Source organism: Pollicipes pollicipes, unplaced genomic scaffold, assembly GCF_011947565.3.
Source record: "Pollicipes pollicipes isolate AB1234 unplaced genomic scaffold, Ppol_2.1 Scaffold_7262;HRSCAF=8765_pilon_pilon_pilon, whole genome shotgun sequence".
NCBI lineage: Eukaryota > Metazoa > Arthropoda > Thecostraca > Pollicipedomorpha > Pollicipedidae > Pollicipes > Pollicipes pollicipes.
Genome location: NW_023597055.1, coordinates 9,522,960 through 9,543,636, shown reverse-complemented (window position 1 = coordinate 9,543,636; position 20,677 = coordinate 9,522,960). Strand labels below are relative to the sequence as shown.

The following is a 20,677-nucleotide window of genomic DNA, read 5'->3' as shown; positions in this document are numbered from 1 at the left end:
GATGCCCCCTCCCCCCCCCCCCCCCAACCCCCAGTCACTGACTCGTAATGCGTCATTTGGCGGGTGGGTCCGTGCCCGGCTTTCACTTAACGCCAAAGAAAACAACAGAAACGCCGAGAAAATGGCACAAACAGCAACGAGCCACCGAAAATCAGGTCAGATTTAACGAAATCCAGATATTTTTTATTCTTCCGACGACAACAAAGCATTCCTCGCGCCCACGCGACGCGCCCGCCGCCTGGCGGCCAGCTGTACCGTGCAGAACCACGGACGGCCCGCACCGCAGTCTGGCCGGGCGTTCGCCATCAGAGGGACAGGCACGACAGACTCAACTCACCAGCCGCTCCGTCTGCTGGAAGTTGATGAGCTTCACGATCTCGGCCTTGGTCAGCTCCGAGGCGGGCTTGCCCAGCTTGGCGAAGGCGCACTTCTTGGTGTGGTACCGCGCCCCCCTGCACGCCCGGGGCGACGGTCATGCCGCGGTCATGAGGGAGTAGGGGGGGGGGGTGGGGGTAGAGTACCGGTGGTGTAGCATCGTTACCACTGGGCTTTACGACGCACTTAGCTGGTGAGGTTATGTGGCGTCGGCTGCCTCTCAACCGGGCCGTACAGTTAAACCGCACACACTGGGAAACCAGAGGTACGGGGTTTGATTCCCCGCGATGCCCACCCTTCCTACCACGGTGAGAGGCATGCGACGTCGTTAAGCGTCAGCAGCTGAGTGCATCGTGAATCCTCAATGCCAACACCACGAGCGGACGGCTCTGTAGTGATAGAGGGGATAAAGGCGCGTGGTACCAAGAGCAGCGTGCGATCAGAGTCCAGGGTGAGCAAAGACAGCAGTCACAAGGTCCCAGCAAGGAGCAGCAGGGAGAGGGGATGGGTTATAGGCCACTAGTGCCCACGCAGCATGACCAATGAGATGACAATGGTGAGCAAACTGCACATCGCAGCTTAATAACATGCAAAGCCCACTCAGCAGACATGAATGGGCTTTGCCATCCCTACTCCATCCACAAGTCCTCACATTCAGGCTCCAGGCATTTGCTCAGGGTACAAGAAAGCAGTTGAAGTGGTCACAAACAAATCATTTTTAGGGTCTTTCTACCACAACACTTTTTCAGGCAAGACACTGCGTCCCTCAACAGGATCCCTACGCCAGTGCAGCTCATGGGGCACTGCATGGGCAGCAGGTCCCAGGTGGTGCCATTGCTAGCCACCTACATGGGGTTATCCTCAGCCTCCCAGCCTTCCATCTCCTTGAAGCAGACGAAGCAGCGCGTGAGGTCCGGCTCGTCGTCGCCGCCGCAGTGGAAGAAGCCGCTCTCCGCCATCTGTTGCCAGGTCAGCAGTTGGTGTCAGTGCCACTCGCAGGTGCTGGGGCATGGGGGTGCTTCTCGGGGTGAATTTGGTCAACACAGGGGGTTGGGGATAGCGATACAGGTAGGAATGCATTCTGTGTGGGTGTTAACTAATGCCACACTTACTCAACTGGATAAACATTAACAGAATGAAGCAAATCTCAGGATTCTAGTTCCGACAAGAGGTGGATAGAGCACATGAATGCAGCAAAAGTTACCCTGTGCAATAACAAAGCTATGTTCCTGCTGTAAAAGCTGTGGTATGTGCTCCTATAACCAGATTGGCAGGGTTCTATCTCTGCATAGCATGGTTGGATGACCATTGTTGGTGCCAGGGGCTCAGACTCTGCATTCACTTGTCAGCAAAAACATGACAGCCAACACACACTAACTTGATTATCTTTGGAAGGAGTTTGATGTTAAACACCTTGCGGAACTGTAGACAGCACAACACATGTTCAAACAGAAAAATGTCAGTCATGATAACATTCATATGCCAGTGTGCGGGGACACATTCCATAAGCACGACAATGTGACTAACGCACTGAACAGCTTTCTTCTATCATCTGATATTGCTACATCCTCCTTGGCATGCAAGCCTGGTAAAAACATATCCTAAGGTGACACAAAAAAGATTATGTGTAGCCTCATGTCACATACCTTCTTTATTGTGACACACATCCTGGTTCATCCTCTATGGGCCACACTTGTAGCTTTTGAATTCTACTCTCCACTCTGTTCATATCAAGCTCCATCTTGATTGCACTACAGTAACTCCTGGAAACAGCAGACAGACATATTGGCGAAAGGTAATAACATTTTTTTCATTGCCCCATGTCTAGTCAGAACATGGGTGATGTGCAAGTCCTCAAAATAGAAGTGCATTCTACATTTGCTCCCAATGTCACACACTGACATGAAAAGTGGCTAAGCAACAAATAAAGCAATGTCGTCTACCTTGCTACTATTATTTGTACACAAATTTGCAGACAGAATAAAACTGGCCATGCTTCAAAGCAAAGAACACAACACTTTATAGCTTTCACCAACTTCTTTTATCATTACATACCACCCAAAAATTGGGAAAAATGGCAAGTTTTGATGGGAGACAATAATTTAAGCCTTTTACACTTGAATGGAACATTGACTTGACTGGTTCTAAGAAATGTGAAGCAAGGCAAAACCTACAACACTGCAGCAGCAACATGCAAGATAATAGCTGTGAGGCATAAAAGGGCATGAGGTGAAACTCATGCCTCAACTGAGTTGAAACACACACTCACAATGAGCCTGATATTAACTCCTAAATAGTAATGCATATATCAAGGATCTCCCAATAGGATACAATAACAAACATGATATGAAACCAGAGAGCTTGCACTCTTTCTAAAATAGGACTAGGAAGGGTACACCAATGATACTGAAGATACTTCTCCCAAGGCACTAGGTGAAGAGCAAGCTCCCAATTGAAACAATTAAAGGCAGCTCCCAACACAATTTAAATCTCAACCTCTAAACTAGAGGCAAAATGGGTTTGGCACTTGAACTGGCCTGTGGCCTATACCTATGCGGTCTCAATCTTGTTGCCAAATGCCACGCGCCCAACAACCAAAGCCCAACTCCTACCCAGAGGATCTGCTTTCCCAGTCATCCCATCCATTCAGGGACAATCTGCAAATTTTGATCGCACAAACGTCTCCAATTCTGGTCAAAGACACACCCATCTTATTTACAACATCAAAAATCGATTTCGTTGCTCGATTGACTGCATCGAGACGCCGCACTTAAGTGCATAGAGCTACCTTCGCAAGAGACGTCTCCAATTCCAGGCTAAACACGCTTACCATTTACCTCTAAAAAAGATTAAGCCACTCGCTTGGCAGCATTAAGGTTCCGCACTCACAACTTAAGAGCTACCGTCGAATTCAATAGCGTGCATACAGCTTACCGGTCACAATCAAGGCACCCAACGCTACACAAAACGCAATGCACGGAAACCCCGCAAAATAAACGCAAATCTGCCGCCCTTAGCAGAATCTGGCAGCTGACTGTCTGTTTGAAGACGATTAACACCATATGAAGGAACACCTTTACGAAGGACAGCATCAAAAAGTACTTCAAAGAGCTGGGCCGGCCCAAAACGACCAGTATCTCGAACGGCATAGTATGCAAAAGTCGTTGAGCCAAGCGAAGACGTGCAAGACACGAGTTGCATGCATGTAATTGCGTTAGGAGTGAAAGAAGCATCTTTTAAAATGGTCTTTAAGCTAAATCTTGTTTTATTTTAACACTGCCACATTGTGTTGTGCTGTGTTGTGGTGTGCTGTCATTCACTCTGTTGTCTCTGTTTTGATCTGCTCTGCCATCTCTAAACCCTGCCATGTGCACTTAAAATCTATCCTATACGACAAACTACATCTTAACTTATGCGGCCCTCAGCCCACTTAGCCCATAACCCTTCCCTTACCCTCCTCTTCCTGTTGCTTCCTGCCCTATGCCTTCATCTACTCCCTTGGCTTGTGCCACTATTTCCTGCCTGTCCTATCCTGCTGTCTCCTGTCCTGCGCTCGTCTACCCTGTGCATTTCCGCCCTGCCCCACCTGCTGATCTGTCCTAGGCCTGTTTCGTACTGTTATGTTGCCTCCTGCCCCCTCGCCCCCCCCCCCCCCGTCTTCTGCCCTGCCATGCCAAGCCCAGTTGTGGGGGACCCTTATGGAGGCTAGGGAGGGCCGCTGTAACTTGCCCGTTTCGTGATTGTACTGCCGCCATGCTAAATGTTGCCCAGATTTGGCAGGGGGTGACTGCACACTGCCCCCCTCCCCCAAATCTGCTGACCAAAGCCCCAGCCCCAGCCCAGCCTCCGTGACAGCCCCAGCCCCAGTCGGAAATAAACAGCTCTTTTTCCTTCTTTTTTTGGTTGGCCAATGCAAGGTCCGTTTTTCCCTCGACGGACCTGGAGTCACTTCGGGGGCGGGGGGAGGGACAACTACTCCCGGCTTAAGCTACCTCGTGACCGGCGATGTATCGGGTTACGCGTCGGCTTAACATGGCATGTATGAGTAACTTTGCGGTCACCTGTTGTTATTATCGCTCAGGCCGGGTATGACATTTGGGAACATTGGACTGGCCCTCAGTTTAGATCTCACGAGCGGTATGTTTTGTATTACAATAATTAACTCCACCATGCGAGGTCCAAGGACAATTTTACCGAAAGCTGACAGCCAATCAGCTTTACACGCCGATAATTGCGAAACCATGCACTACAGGTGATATGAACCTTGACACGCGCCCGGGTAGCCGGCTGAATATCCTCCGCTCCGGCGAGGTCATTTCAACCCCTGAGGTCTCAAAAACTACGATCGTTTGAGATACTACACTCACAGAGTGAATTAACCTATACGTGAACTCACCTGTGTCAGAATTTGGGGTTCCTTAATAATTACCTTGGGTCAAACAGGGCCGAACAAAGTTAACTTCATATTGGTGTCACAGGTGCCCCAGACCTCCCCATATCAACCGCCGTGAAGCTGAATGTTCTGTTCTAAGCAAAAGGCCCGTAAGGTCGGTGACCTTGTTAAACTTTATAAGGCTAAGATGACCAAATATCTGCGGGATTGCTCCTATTTTGCCGTTCGAATAAGCGTCAGGGAGTAGGCTGGACGATATGCTCCTGAAAACAAAATGTTGACCTGGGTCATCTCAGTGACCTACTCTGGGCCTTTCACAAGTCCATGGAGTATGCATGTTGCGGTCCCTGTTATTGATAAATTCGAAATAAGCACCAGAAACTGCCTATAAAACCAGGCACTTGAGCAAAAAAAGCCAATCAGTCGCGACCCCAGTCCTGACCTTCATCCCCGATCTAAGATCAACAGAATGGGCTGTAATTAGAAATTCGATTGGCTTATTGTCCAAGGAACTTGTTCATATAGGTATGGTTTCGTCAAATACTTCGTCGTTACACCACATAGAACGATTCCCTCGAAACGTCCTTCGCCGACATCGGCAACGGCTTACCTTTGGCCATAGGTCAGCGACCTTAAAGAGTGCATCTTATTTTTACATCAAAAGATCCGCTATTCAATTTTCTACAGCTACAGAAAGTTAAGCATGGTTACGCCGCGCCCGTTCGAAAAGCATCCTCGTGGGGGCCAATTTGGCCCCCCACCCCCACCCGAGCGCGTGTCAAACGAGCGTGCTCATTGTTGAAGTTGAACGAGAGCATTGACATGTGGTCGTGTGTGTGCTTGATGATGGAGGGTACGGAGCGCTACGGGTGCCGGAAGTAGAGCAGTGTAACCCCCGCCGCCCGCTGTCGACAGACTCGTCGGTTGCTCACCACCGTCCGCGCCGGAATAAATTGTCGTGCTGCGTTTTAACGTCTCTACTCAGAGACCAAAGTGCTTAAGACACGTTTCGACGTGCGAACACGTGCACTCAATGCCCCAAAGGCTGCGACAATTTTGGCGCGAGTGCAAAGACATGTCAGCAATATATTGGCAAACAATCTTAGGGCTCACATCGCTCCCTTCCCTGAAAGGGGGATGATTAAGTCGCCGAAATGGGTAGAACAGACCATTTACGTATCGCCGTGCCATGCTTCTGAGGTCCAGAAGCGTTGCCATAAGGCTTGTTGCAGTCGTTGCCTGCAACCTAACAATGGCCTGGCCGTACGTGCGTACCTGTATGCTCTTACGCATCAACTATGAGTTCACACACTGTTGCTTCATGTTCAACTCACAAGGGCTGACTAAAACGAAACGACTCTGGAAGGACGCAGTGGGTATAATGCACCTGTCGTCGAACAAGCATCTATCAGCTATTGTAGTCCATTCTCGTGAACATGACACCATCGCTGATATCGTGGTCACGTGCGGGAAACTCACAAAACCACGCACCTGTCCTCATCGTGCGTGAGCGTTGCCATTCCCGATCGAATGGAGTTGGGCCCAGCACAGAGTTGCTCAGACTTGGAGCTGATCAGCAAACCCTGGTCTCTGTACATGCACTTCCGTTCAACAGACCTCTCCAACGTTTCCGCACAGAAGTCTGCTCTGACATGACGCGCCACGATCCAACACGAGAGACCACGCATAGCCAACTATCCCCAAATGTTGCCACAACGTAAGCAAGCGAACAAAACGAAGCGTCGTCCCTGTGCGTGCCTTGCTGAGGCCGAACACAGGTGCTCCCTCTGCGTGAACTCCATTATTTTTGTGCACGTCCTGACTGTCGTTGCACGGATCGTTACGTAATAACGCTTGCCTAAGGTTGTAATCAGGTCGTAAAGACAATCAGCAGTGTATTCCGAACGCGGGCATTACGCGTCCTACTGGAACTGGTTCATAACCTCTGACAACTTATTGATCTTCGCAGAACCACAGCAAAATCAGTGCCTCACAAAACATAGATACTTAATGCGCAGCATGTATTGTCTGTTGCATGATATCACTAGTACACATTATATTACCAACGCTTCGCATTAACTGCGATGCTTTAAGCACGTAATGAACACTTGCACATCTTGTGTTGTTACTCTACCGTTTGCCGCGCGTCATCGCGAGGCATTTCTTTAGTAGCATATCGCGAAACGATGTAGACGAAATATGGTGAGTTGTGAAATGGTCAGTAGGATACGGTGACGCACGCCAGCGATAAAGGGAGGCACACACTCATCATACCCACTGCAGTTTGAGCTGTTCCTCGATGCGTGCCTGTTCTCGGCCGCTGTAGGGGAGGGCGCTGCGCGCGGGCCCTGGACTCTCCCGCCCGGCTGGCCCGGAGAATGCACGCCGCTGTCCTGCAGACGCTGGGAGCGGCGGAGAACGATTCGAAACAGTGATGGCCAGTGGCAACCATTGTCCGATGCTGGGTGCGCGCTGCTAAGCCGGGTGGATTTGATGGAATCCTTGAATAGTTGGGCCGAAGGTGTCCTATAGCGGACGACACGAGTTCGCAGGGATGTTAGGGAAACGAGCTGGATTAGGGATACGACCTGAATTCGATTAGCGGGACATGTACGGCTCTGCCCGTTGACGAGGACTTTGCACCAGTCGAAGCAGGTATGATGTTATTTCTGCTGAGGGAGTCCGCAGAGTTTTTGAGGGACGAAGTCCCCTCAGAAGTCAAAACTGATTAGTTAGCGACTTCGGAACACCAGACCTGACTCCTGCAGCGGAAGACATGGTAATACCACTCATCGATAGGACGACTGGGGTTGAGGAAAATAAACCTTGTAAGGGCACGGAATGTTTATGACATAGCTACCCGGTGGCAATACGATGCTTTGGGGAATACTGGGAGGACCTGACGTGCCCTCTGTCTTTGTGTTGGTGTCTGTTGCCTTCATTCGGTCGTCCCCACGGTCGTCCGAGTGCCTTTCCCACCTCCTTCGTCACTGCGTTTGGTCGCTCGGTCGTGGCAGCTCCCTCCGACCGGTGGCTGGCAGCTGGTCCAGTCACGGCAGTCGCGCTCGCCAGCGCTGCCACGCTCGCGTCCGAGCCAGCTCCGTCGACACCACTCCCCCGGTCCTCCAGCACGGCGGGGGGCGCCTGCGCGACAGCGGCGGATGCGGCGGGGGACGCCGGTGATGCGCCGCCGGCCGCCGACTCCTCCGCCGCAGCGGCCGACGCGACCTGGCCTTCAGCGAGGGGCACACTGACCGAGAAATTCAGTGGTGGAACCTCGGATCCGTCCACTGAATCGCGCGACCGGGTGCTTGGCTCGCTGCCAGATCCATCCGGCGAATCAGCGACAATTGTCTCCAGCAAGTCTTCGCCGGACACGGCCATTGGATTGTCACCAGATCCGCCTTCTGATCCGGGGTCAGACCCTTCCCGTAATTCTTCGACAGATTTATGAAGTGGATTACTGCCAGATCCATGTAGCGATTGGCCGTCGGATCTATGCAACAACTCGCTATTAGATCCATTCATTGGCCGACCATTGAACTCACTCAATGAATCGTTGACAAATCCCACCAACGAGGCATTGGCAGAACCAACCAGCAATTCACTGGCATAAACAGCCAGCAGGTCACCGGCCAGCGCTTCAAGCATCTCTCTGACTGAACCATTCGGATCAGTGTGGTCATACCCAGGTAACGATCCATCCCGTGCGTTCTGTAGGTAGCTGGCGGCAGATACATTCAATCGCTCGTTGACATACTGGCTGGATGATTCACTGCTGGATCCCTTCGGTAACTCACTGCCAGCTGAGTCAGTCGGCGGCTCTTTGTCAGATGAATTCAGCGCTCCAGCGCCGGATCGATCCATCGCGTGTCCGCTGGAGCCGCTGGTCCCCTCGCCGCGGTGTCCGTCCAGCTCTCCACCAGGGGGCTCGGTCCCCTCGTCCTCCTCCGAGCCCGCGGTTCGCCCTGCTCGCTGTCTGTCGCGGTCCGGTCCAAGCTATCCGCTGATGGGGACGCAGCTCGGGCTCCGCCCCGCCCGTCGACTGCGGCGCTCGCGTCACTGCTCAGCTGATCGTCGGTGCGCGGTCCACTAAGGAGATCCGTGTGAGGTCGGGTCCCGCCCGGCGGTACTGCCTGTCCAGGCTCGGTGGCGTCCCCCGCCGTCGACACGATGTGATCGCTGTTTGTCTCGCCGACTGGCGGCGCACGCTCAGCTGCTGCTGCTGATGCTGCGGCGATGTCCGTCCGTGCTGCGGAGCTTTGCTCGTCTGCTGCGGAGGTCAGCTCGTCGTGCTGCTCCCCCGAGGCAGACCAACCAAGCTGTCCGTCAGTCCCAGCCGACCAACCGAGCCCCTCAGACCCGACCGGCTCTACATCCGTCGCGTTGGTCTCCCCAGCTGTGGCTGTGTATTCTGCCCCGGGTGCGGCGGTGGTCTCCCCAGCTGTGACAGTGTATTCTGCCCCGGGTGCGACGGTGGTCTCCCCAGCTGTGACAGTGTATTCTGCCCCGGGTGCGGCGGTGGTCTCTCCAGCTGTGACAGTGTATTCTGCCCCGGGTACGACGGTGGTCTCCCCAGCTGTGACAGTGTGTTCTGCCCCGGGTGCGACGGTCGTCTCTCCAGTTGTGACAGTGTATTCTGCCCCGGGTGCGACGGTGGTCTCCCCAGCTGTGACAGTGTATTCTGCCCCGGGTGCGACGGTCGTCTCTCCAGTTGCGACAGTGTATTCTGCCCCGGGTGCGACGGTGGTCTCCCCAGCTGTGACAGTGTGTTCTGCCCCGGGTGCGACGGTCGTCTCTCCAGTTGTGACAGTGTATTCTGCCCCGGGTGCGACGGTGGTCTCCCCAGCTGTGACAGTGTATTCTGCCCCGGGTGCGACGGTCGTCTCTCCAGTTGCGACAGTGTATTCTGCCCCGGGTGCGACGGTGGTCTCCCCAGCTGTGACAGTGTGGTCTGCCCCGGGTGCGACGGTGGTCTCCCCAGCTGTGACAGTGTATTCTGCCGCGGGTGCGACGGTGGTCTCTCCAGCTGTGACAGTGTTTTCTGCCCCGGGTGCGATGGTGGTCTCCCCAGCTGTGACAGTGTATTCTGCCCCGGGTGCGACGGGGGTCTCTCCAGCTGTGTCAGTGTATTCTGCCCCGGGTGCGGCGGTGGTCTCCCCAGCTGTGACAGTGTATTCTGCCCCAGGTGCGATGGTGGTCTCCCCAGCTGTAGCTGTGTAGTGTGCCTCGGGTACTGTAGTGGTCTCACCAGCTGTGACAGCATACTCTGCCCCAGGTGCGGCGGTGGTCTCCCCAGCTGTGGCTGTGTATTCTGCCCCGGGTGCTGCGACGGTCTGCCCAGCTGTGGCTGTGTATTCTGCCCCGGGTGCGATGGTGGTCTCCCCAGCTGTAGCTGTGTAGTGTGCCTCGGGTACTGTAGTGGTCTCCCCCAGCTGTGACTGTGTATTCTGCCCCAGGTGCTGCAGTGGTCTCCCCAGCTGTGACAGCGTATTCTGCCTTGACCGCCTCGAAGTCCGGGGCGCTGACCTCCCGGCCCGCTGAGGTGCCCTCGAGGCCCAGCCTGCTGTCCGGCGAGGGTGCTCCGAACAGGACTGTGGTCTCTACGGCAGATGTGCCATGTGCCCCTGCCCCTGCTGGCGCCTCCTCAGCAGCTGTCGGGGAAAATCCAGCGACCGCAGGGGTATTCTGCGAAGCTGTTGCGAAGAATCCAGCGGCTTTGAAGGTTTCAGCAGCAGGTGACTGGAATCCAGCAGCAGAGGTTTCTATGGCAGCCGTTGAATAAGATCCCGCAGATGAAGCGATTTGCTTGGGAGTCGTATGAGGCTCATCGGCGCTGAAGGTTCCAATGACAGCTGTTGTGTATGACTCAGCAGATGCAGGGGTTTCCGCTGCGACCGTTGAGTGTGATCCAGCTGGTGTGACTGTCCCCACGGCAGCCGCTGAGTACGGTCCAGCAGGTGCGGAGGTTTCCATGGCGACCCGCGGGTATGACCCAACAGCTGTGGCCGTGTCCTCGGTAGCCGCCGTGGTCAGCGCGGTCCAGACCATCCTGGCCGCTTCAGCCGCCACAACTGGTCCATCAGCGGAGATGTCGAGGCCGTTCGGCCCGGAAGTCACGTCATCAGCTGCGACGGCCGCTGCCAGTGGTCCATCGGCGGAGACCTCGCGGCCGTTCAGTCCGACGCCATCAGCCATAACAGCAGCTGCCGAGGAGGAAAGCAACCCAGTTCAGTGCAAACCCTGCGCTCATCGGCCATGCAGGGAATACCATGCTATGCCAAGCGCAAACACACTCCTTCAACCAATATGCGGCAAACATCGCTGGAGATCAGTCATGCGGGACACTGAGTCGAAACGTAGATGAGAAACTCTCCAGAGGCACACTTGCTGAGACGCATTTACAGGTGAGGCTGAGGCTCTGTAAATGCGAGCAGTTATACAACCCACGCAGATTATTCAGGGAGCTCTGCATACGCAACATCGAATTACGGCGATAGTTTACTTACTCAAGTGCACGTTTGGAACCCGTTCACGCACGTAACTTGCCGAGCGACACAGTCATATGCATATGTATATTTGCGCTGTGCGCATGTCCATGGACTGTGCTTGCATGTGCGCATGCATGAGTGCGTGCGTGCGTACGTGCGTGCGTGCGTGCGTGCGTGCGCGCGTGATACGTGAATGCGTTGTGCGTGTGCACACGCGCGATGATTGTGTCTTCCACAGCGTAAGAGATGTCATAGCAACAAACACCGTCCGTGCACTACTATGCGCGGAAAGCGCCGAAAAAGGTGCGTGCAATGTGACGATCAGAATGGCCCAACTTTTTCATCGCGTCATTCTTTCTTATTCCTATCCTAGTTGTGCAAACCTGCGTAGTCCTCAGCGAGGCAGCCTAGGGGCATCTCGGGGCTGTTGGCTGGGAACTGGGTGCAGTCGAAGCAGAAACCACGCAGGCAGAACGCAGCTTTGACAGCCACGCCCTGCAAGTGACGCAGAGCGCGGTTCGTGGTGATGTCATACAGGCGCTGGGAATAAGCCAAGCATTTACAAAGACACTTCTTGCATTAGACGCAAGGGGTGATGATAGGAGCTGGAGGAGGCGGAACCTCACGATAGTTTGGGGAGAGAAGGAAGCTCTTTTTTGTTTTGTTTTTTCGTTCAACGTCTTGTGACTAATGTCAATTTTTTCACATGTGGGGCAGCGACGAGCAGCAGCCCTTTATTCCCAGACTATTCACTTGTTCTGGCCCTGAGTTCTAGTGTAAATTACAAAAACAAGTCGGGCAACACAAGCCAATGATGGAGGACGGATGAGGACGTCCTGTGAGGAGGACGGTATCCGGGCATCACATCGACATGCGAATGCGGACGCTACACAACTTTGTCACGCAAATTATTGATGCGCAAAGTATTAACCCCGCGAAGTAGTTAAACGCAAAATATCAACGCTCTAATATATAAACATCGCAAAATACCAACAGCCTGAAAATCTATGTGACAATCACCAGCAACAGATGAGCAGATGTAAGCCGAGGTCGGAACGGAGGTTTCCGTGCACCGTACAAAGCAGAGTAGCCTGTTGGCATGAGTACATTATATGTGACACCAGTATGCTTGTAATGTCCAAATTCACACATGCCTTTTGCAGAGTATACTTACTTGCCTCGGCAGGAAATTCGAGCTTAGTCAGAAACATTCAATTATATCAATATCTTGCCGTCGGCCTGCCTTGGTTAGTGGCCCACTGACGTTAGACACTAGAATACTAGACTCAACGATATTGTGTTCGTCTTGCGCCAAGAAATCCGTGGTGTTGTTTTTCCACTATATCAATTACCAAACGTTGCGCACTCGGCAGGCGGGGGATGATGCGTCCAACACCGTCCCTTTTAACCAAAACCTATGTATCATCATATCTATTTATGATTCTTGATATGCTCGCGTAATGATATCACGCAGGTATTTATGATATTCCTCTCAGTAATTTGATGCAAAAAAAGTGGAGAGAACTTAACACATAGCATTCCACAACTTTTAGTAAGTATTGGCATCTACCCGTGAGCACGCTGATTTATGGAACTAAGCAGCGCCGAACAAGTCTCATTAACGCAACTTGCTTCGTTCCTGGCGCGGGCAAAAAAAAATAAGGGAACCTGTCAGCGTCTGACATTTTAACAGCTGCGTTCAAAAATGCCGCAAGTGTATTTTAGATAGGTGCGCGTGCTAGGTGGCGCGTGCCTGGTGAAGGGCGCACCGCTAGCATGCGCCAAAAAGGTGTGGCACCTACAAGCGATCCATCATACTGTGCCCAGGGCCGAATATTAGGCGTCCATGGCGTCATGCCAGACGTGTGCGAGGCCCGTTCATGGGGTCTGAAGGCGGCACGCTAATAAACACAACAATTTGGGTTGAACGAGCAATAAAGAATGCTAAAACAGCATAGATACGGCCACCACAAACGCTGCGAAATCTGGTATGCTATCCAACGATGCATAGGTCTTTATTATGCCCTCCCTACAAATCTAATTTGATGACATAATAACTGAAATCATATTTCAGATTTTGCAGCATTGTAGTGGTCGCATCACATTGTTTCAGCATCCTTTATTGCTCGCTCAACCAAAATTGTTGCTGTTACCGGCGTGCCGCACTCAGAGCCCGTGAATGGGCCTCACAGACGTCTGGCATGACGTCATGGACGCCTGATGTTCGATTCAGGGCATAGTAAGTATGCCTGGTCGTATGTAGGTGCCGCACCTTTGAGCGCATGCTGGCGATGCCACCCCTTACCAGGTGCGCGCACCTAGTAGAAATACTTCCGGTATTTTTACCCCAAGTGCGGAAGTGTCAGACGCTGACAGGTTCCCTGGTTTCGTTTTTTGCTCGCGCCAGAGACGGTACATGTTACGTTGATGGGGCTCGTCTGACGTCAATCAGGTGCATAAATCAGCACGCGCACAGTTAAATACTAATTATTTCTGTAAGTTAAGGAATGCCGTGCTGTTTTTTCATTTCGTTTTTATCAGTGTGGTAAGAGGGATATCATAGATACTAGAGTGATATCATTGTTTTATCACATCACATATCATAAATGACTCATGATGCTTATATATTCTTATATCAAGGAGAGCGGGAGAGTTGTATCATGCACAAGTAGTATCAGGGCGATCTGTTCCAAATAGTTACAATGGATGGCAGTGTCGAGTCACCCAGCTGACGATAACTTCCTTTGCCTTTCAGTGTACTTCCGGTCGCATGCGTGCACTCGCCTTGGGGTGAGCGCAACGAATATGCTTTTTTGTATATCGTTAGAAACTGTAGCGATCAGTTTTAATGTATGTTTAAGGGCTAGTGGCATACGTAGACCAAACGGAATGTTATACTCAGTGGTGGTAAAGTGCATTTCTCGTATATATAAAAGTTTAAGCGTCAGTTTGTCAAGCATTTCGGGGTGGCGCGAACTTTATTCCAAGATATCGGACGATGCATGTCGTATTGTATCAGCTGCGTATGGGGACATGTTGTATCAGTGATGCAATGCACAGACAATATGCCTTTTGGCTGACTAACTGCTAACTGTTGACTGACATGCTTGTCATGACTTATTGTCCCCCTGACAGCAAGTTGACATTTACAGTATTTACGTAGACCCGTGGATCCTATCTGAGGAACCGAAACCGAGATGGCAGCAGTCATAAAACATATACTGATCGATAAATAGGGCAAAAATAAGTTATGTCGAAACACGACGAATTACAAAATTGACAGACCAGTGAATTTGGTCTACATGTCACAGCGCATTTATGTAATGCATTTATGCATTTTATGCATTATGCATTTATGCATTATGCACATATGCATTTATGCATTTATGTAATTTACTCTATGACACGAGAGCCATAAGCACAACTTCCCCCACCATGTGATCTAATTTAAGCAGGAGGAAGTTCAGATTACGGACTGATACAACTCTCCCTTCTCCCCTTCACATTTGATTTGATGGCACCAAAACATCTGTCGCATCAAATTTCGCAGCGTTGTCATTCCGTATCCTTTATCCATGCTTTCTTTCATGCGTATTGTAGGTCCACCTACCTATTTGCGGCGTCAGAATTTTGAAAGTGGATATTTTGAGCCTCGGCATTCAGTGTCAACATTTGTGTCGATAGTTTACAATGGTGATGTTTTACGGGATCAATGTTTTGTGTGCCGATATTTTGCGTGGCGAAATTTCACTCATGGGTATTTTGTGGGCGATATACTGCCTGACCATATGTTGTTGTGTTAATTTTTTTACTGTAATCGCGACGACAGATGGAGTGAGCCGCTAGCCGAGCGATATCTCGTTTTTTCAGTTTCTTTCAAAGTTACGCCATATGCAGAGTTAAGTTACGTTACGTAATAAGTTACGCCATATCAACCCACAGGGTTACTATGGTAGCAAAGATGTGGGAAAAGGGCGCATGAGGGGGAGGGGAAGGAATCAGCTGTATCCATATCCTGTCTTAGCTGCCGCCACCGGCACGCTCACTGTACGACCATACCGACAAGAACCATTGCATTTCTTACGCGTCCGAGGGGCGTCGTCCCTCGATCACATTCAGAACTAGTAGTGCACGGACAGCCCGCGGGACGGTCGCCGGCGCTGCTAGAACAGTCTGAAAGGAAGACAAGCCGTTGGAGGTTCACAGTGCTGCACAATGCTGCAAAATCACTCAGCGGCACAATGCTGCGTTGCATACCAGGATTAAGCAGTGATGACTGATCTCAATATAAATAAGTTTTGAGGCCTGCTCAGCCTGGTTTCCATACATTATTTATCACTTTTTAACATTTACCAACAAATTGAGTTTGATCATGTAGCAGGAGCGTTACAACCAGTCACGAAGCGTAGCTAAAATCGCCACCACCAGCACCCCCCCCCCCCCCCCCCCCACCCCCCACCCCCAACCCGCCGCTTAGTGTGGCGTTTCACGCAAAGATAACCCCGGTTTTTACCTCGTGGTCCCACCAATGACCTTATGGTCCATCACACATCAGGCAATATTTTGGTACGGGACCACAGCCATCTGCCCCCAGTCCGGCCGTTTATTACACGAACGCCGTCGCATGAACGGAAAAACGGACGAAAAAAACATGTAACGTCAAAGGTAGCACCATCATGCGGACGACGGGAAACGACTGAAAATCGGGCTTGCATGTAGGACGATCCGTTACAGCTGGTCGACTCATGGAGACACAGAAGGCCAGGCAACAACGTCACCGGATATTAATGTTTTAAGCTGAAAAAATGAGTTACTGCTTAAAACAACAGTTATGTATGACACCATACACAAAATCAGCGACTGATAGCGGCTTTATTATCCGATAAACACGGCCCACCATTCGTCGCCGTTCCTAGGCGCCAGCAGTGGCGTATCCAGGATTCCACCCAGGGGGGACCAAATCAGGACATAGGGTGCCCCATAACGGCTACGTTCTATGGCTATTCCTGTTTTGAGATTCGGCGGATCTTTTCCGTCTCTGGCTCCCATTTCGATGCGATGAGAGCGCGTATTCTGCGGACATCTTATAACCCCAAAGCGCCACTAGGCGTTGGTACACTAGCATCTACGATTTTCACACACGGTTCCTTCGACTTAATATGGAACGAGGTTCGGTAACCACGTCTCGGGTATGTCGGCCCAGACCTACTCACGCAGTGGGCGAGCGCACAAACGCCGGTGAACAAACGCTCGGGTATGTCTGCCCATGCTCGTGTGGTGTGTGGTGAGAGATCGCACAAACACCGGTGGAGAACGCTCGGGTATGTCCGCCCAGGCGGGCCCACTCGTGTGGTGAGTGAGTGCACAAACGCCGGTGATGAACGCAGCTACAGAGGGCGCTAACTCCACTGTAAGCGCACAGTGAGCAACGGCTCGGTCCCGAAACGCCCGGCCTTTCGTAATGTATGGTAAAGCTTATTACAGAATTATGTTTGTTTATTCACTTGGAATCAATTCGTCATTTCACGTTGGAGATACAGTCGAGTGGAATAAAAGGCGCTTCAAAGGTGGGATTACGAATATGTGTGCTTATTATCATGAAAAAATGCATCCGGAGCAATGATGGCCCAAACCAAAAAACATGGATTTTGTTCCTGCTTAACCCATTTTGCATATAATGCTGTGCACATATCCACAGATATTGGCGATGGCAGAATGTTGCTAGTCATTATATGCCATGATGAGCTACACGGAATAAAAAGCGTATGGAACTGTGGCCGCATTGTTGTGTTTTGACAAGGTTTACATTAACTGTATGGCTGAAATGTAAATCGAAACATCTATTTCGCTCGCTTTGCCCCGGAGGACGTGCATGCAAAATGCGAATGACTCGTCATGCTTTCTTAAAGGGACGATGCCTTCTCTTTGCATTTTATTTTCTTGTTTGATCAGACGAGGCCGATTTGATCGGTAATACCAGCTTTCTCGACATCCTTCTTGATAGCTCAGAATGTCGATTCGATTTTGACATGTTGTTTTCTTTTTAGATCCAGTCTCCTTTTTCTGGACGCTTTTTTTTGTTGCCTTCTCATGCGACGATAGAACAACCGCAAGAATGTGTTACAAGCAGTCTTTTTTGCTTTTTCACTCACAGCCTTTTTTGCTAGCATCGGAGGAGCTATGTTATTTGATGCCCATTTAAATGCGATCTGGTAGGTATCTGGATTATAATTTACATGCATCGCATAGTGATAGCTCATTTCGTTTAAAAATGAACAAATTTCAACAAAGCCTGAAATTCGACGAAGGACATAATTTAATTGATAAAATCGCTACATAAACTATGTCCTGGGTAAAGCATCAGGTCGTTTGCCAAAAGCAGTCAATTTTTCAAACTTCAGACGCACGTTACTAACAACGTGAATTTTGACCCAAAGACCGGTTCTCCCGTTATTTTTGTCATCACTTGTTCATTACCATCTAAATATTTGTATTAAGCTAACAGACAACTCATGATTGCTGCGATGAAAAGCGACTGGGCAGATCATGTAGGTGCGCACACGTAATACGGATACATTCGAGTCGTCTTAACGCTAATGTCAACGACAATGGCCGCTTGTGGAAACGTCCCCGAGTTCTTTGAAGGTGACGATCGTCTGGTGGTAGCAGCATTGTCTACAGCCGTAAGCAATCTTTCTGGTGTCGAACAACTAGGGAGTATTAACTGACCCGTCGTTTGCGCGGTCGTCGGTGCATATCTGGACAGCGTTACAGGCAATCACTGGTTCTGATCGCTTATTGTATTTGGTCTTTGGAAAGAACCACAGCGACAAAACTAACCCTTCAGAAAATCGTGCGCGTATGGCCATCCCCTAAAACCCAACCTAACTGAATAAAACCTAATCTAACTAAAACCCAACCTCCTAAAATTTAGCGTGTACGGCCATGTCAACTGCCTTCTTTCGACCAGCGTACACACCCGATAGCCGTTTTGTGATGCTTGTCTTGCAGCTTCGGCTTGCCGGACAGACCCCCTCCCCGTGGTAAATGCCTTGTCCGAAATCGCCGGATAGGCAACTTGCACAGTGTGCTCCACAACCGGCACGGCAGCTTGAACGAGTGCACAGATAAGGCAAAGACCCATCAGATATCAGACAAGCCTCGCTATTGTATTTCAGCGGCGGCCCGCGCCGTTCCACAGGCTCCGGAATTTTTTTAGCGAGTCCTCGATCGCTCAAGGTCAAACTTCCAAAACTTTTTAGTTGACTCTTGTTTATACGCTAAAGGTGATAAGCATGCTTGGTAATCCGGAATAGGACGACTCCTTTAGGGCGATGCGGAATTCCTCGTTATTTCGTTGAATTTGGCCTTGACGCTTGACCTTTAAAGGTCAGGATCCATCGACGGCCGATGCAAATAAAAGTTGAAAATTTAAAACTTAAAACCGCCTGCCGATCCGACTCGCTTTTTCAGTTTTTTTTTCAATGGCGAGCCAAAGTTCTTTCAAGTCAGCAACATTCAAGGGGTTAAACAAGAAGCAATTACCAGCCAATAATACGATGCAGAGTATATCCCGCTAAGGATTAAAATGCGTGGGAAATACTTGTGCATGCACACGAATTCATGTAAACGGGCATCACGCATCACACATTATGCATACATGCAAGCGATTTCAAGACCGTAGGCATCACACATCACGCATCACCTATGCATGCAAACGATATCAATTAAACAGGCGTCGCGCATCACGCATCAGGCATCGCTCATACACTGAAACGATTTCAAGCGAACACGCATCACGCATTAAGGCGCTAATCACCTTCGCATAATTGACCATGCTGAGCCCTGTATGAATAGGTCTGGTCGCCAACTTCCTGCAAAACTAAATTCACTCTTCTCTTTCTGGATGGTCTTGCGCTTTGTATGAGACTTTGATCTGTAAAAGGGATGAAAGGTCCGCACCTCCCTGGATTTCAGCCGAGTGTACTTTGTCCAAAGATGGTCGCTGAATGGAATTTTCTGGTCATTTCTGCTGGTTATTTCCCCTGATTTTTTGTTTAAAGTAAGGCCAACAGTACTTTCTTAGCTACATTGCTAAGACAGTTCTGAGAGAAGAATTATATTTCATCAAACGAAGTACTATGGGACGACCCGAGCATTGTTGAAACAAGGTGCTAACACGTACCGCTTAGGATCCACCTTTACAACTCAAGCTTCACCGTCACCACTTAAGGATCACTTAGCGACCGTGACGACTTCAGGGCTGCAAGGTTCCTGAAAATAATGTCCTACATGACGTCCGACGGGCACCACGCACAGCCCGATGTTGTGGTAGGGCAAGCTGTCACGTGTGGAACGTACCGGTGCCGACCTCAGGGTGCTGGTGGCGGCTGCTGGTGTCAGTGGGTGCAGGGTGGTGGTGGCTGTCAACTCTGACTTCTACTCTAAATTGCAAACAGCAGGACGACTTCCCATGCCAATGAGGCGTCAACAACCGGGACCCATGTGCAGTCAGCTTCCTCTCCGGGACAGCTGCAGGAGCGGCCCCTCTGTCCTCACCTCCGACACACGAGCCTCTGAGGAGCACCTCGCCCGGAGGGCAGCGGCATCGAGGCAGGCACAGACCGGCCACGCACGAGGCCTGGCATGTACCACCTCGGCACGTGTCGCCCGCCGTCAGGCACGGGTCTGGAACGCACGGCACGTGTCACCACGCGCCACAGCCGTGGGAGGTGCCCAGAGAGAGGCATACGGGACAGCCCTATGAATAACTGCTTTAAATCATTGCCATGGTGCGGACGTCCACGACAAAGCAGCAGACCGAACAGTGCAAATGTTGAGCGGTAAATGGCAGCAGCGTTTTCGAACAGCGCTGTGCCGCGGACATTCATTTTTTTGTTCCGCTGTCACTGTCATGTGAAGCCGACTAGGCTCATCGGATCGCAGAACGGCGGAACAGAGGAGAGAGGTCACCACTAACGCGTCGATAAGCCTGCACTAGCTAGCGAAACACTATTGCATAGCATGACACAACCAAGCAAAATAAAACGTTCCTCTAGCTGCAAGCGTCCGAGGTCACGCCATCCTTCGTGACGACGGCTGGTGTCGGATGTCACATGCTGGATGTCGGATGTGTCGGATATTGGATGTGTCGGCTGTTGGATATCGGATGTGTCGGCTGTCGGACATCGGGTGTCGGATGTGTCGGATATAGGATGTGTCGGCTGTTGGATATCGGGTGTCGGATGTGTCAGATATCGGATGTGTCGGCTGATGGATATCGGATGTCGGATGGTGCATGCCTGATGTGTCGGATGCATGGCTGGCAGCTTCGGACCGAGAGACCGGGCGCCGCAGGCTCCCACCTGACACGCAGCTGGGCAGGTTGACTCGGCTCCAGCCTCCCTCTCCACAGGTG

The 20,677-nt window shown here is 51.1% G+C and overlaps 1 protein-coding gene across 1 annotated transcript; it reads right to left on the bottom strand.

Moving 5' to 3' along the window:
• Positions 1-328: 328 nt before the first annotated feature.
• Positions 329-2,065, bottom strand: LOC119113401 (baculoviral IAP repeat-containing protein 5-like). Its single transcript, XM_037237722.1, has 3 exons — positions 2,022-2,065; positions 1,225-1,334; positions 329-452 (listed from the first exon to the last, which is right to left on the bottom strand). The coding sequence occupies exons 1-3, from the start codon at positions 2,040-2,042 to the stop codon at positions 329-331; spliced, it is 255 nt and encodes an 84-aa protein (XP_037093617.1). The 5' UTR covers positions 2,043-2,065.
• Between the last annotated feature and the right edge of the window lie 18,612 nt (positions 2,066-20,677).

What these genes read in the sequence shown, in the direction of transcription:
- LOC119113401 (XM_037237722.1), bottom strand. Translation starts at nt 2,042, where the DNA reads ATGTGTGTCACAATAAAGAAG. An exon ending in TGTGTGTCACAATAAAGAAG is followed by an intron (nt 1,335 to 2,021) that starts GTATGTGACATG and finishes ACCTGGCAACAG; the next exon opens with ATGGCGGAGAGCGGCTTCTT. An exon ending in GAGGCTGAGGATAACCCCAT is followed by an intron (nt 453 to 1,224) that starts GTAGGTGGCTAG and finishes CCGGGCGTGCAG; the next exon opens with GGGGGCGCGGTACCACACCA.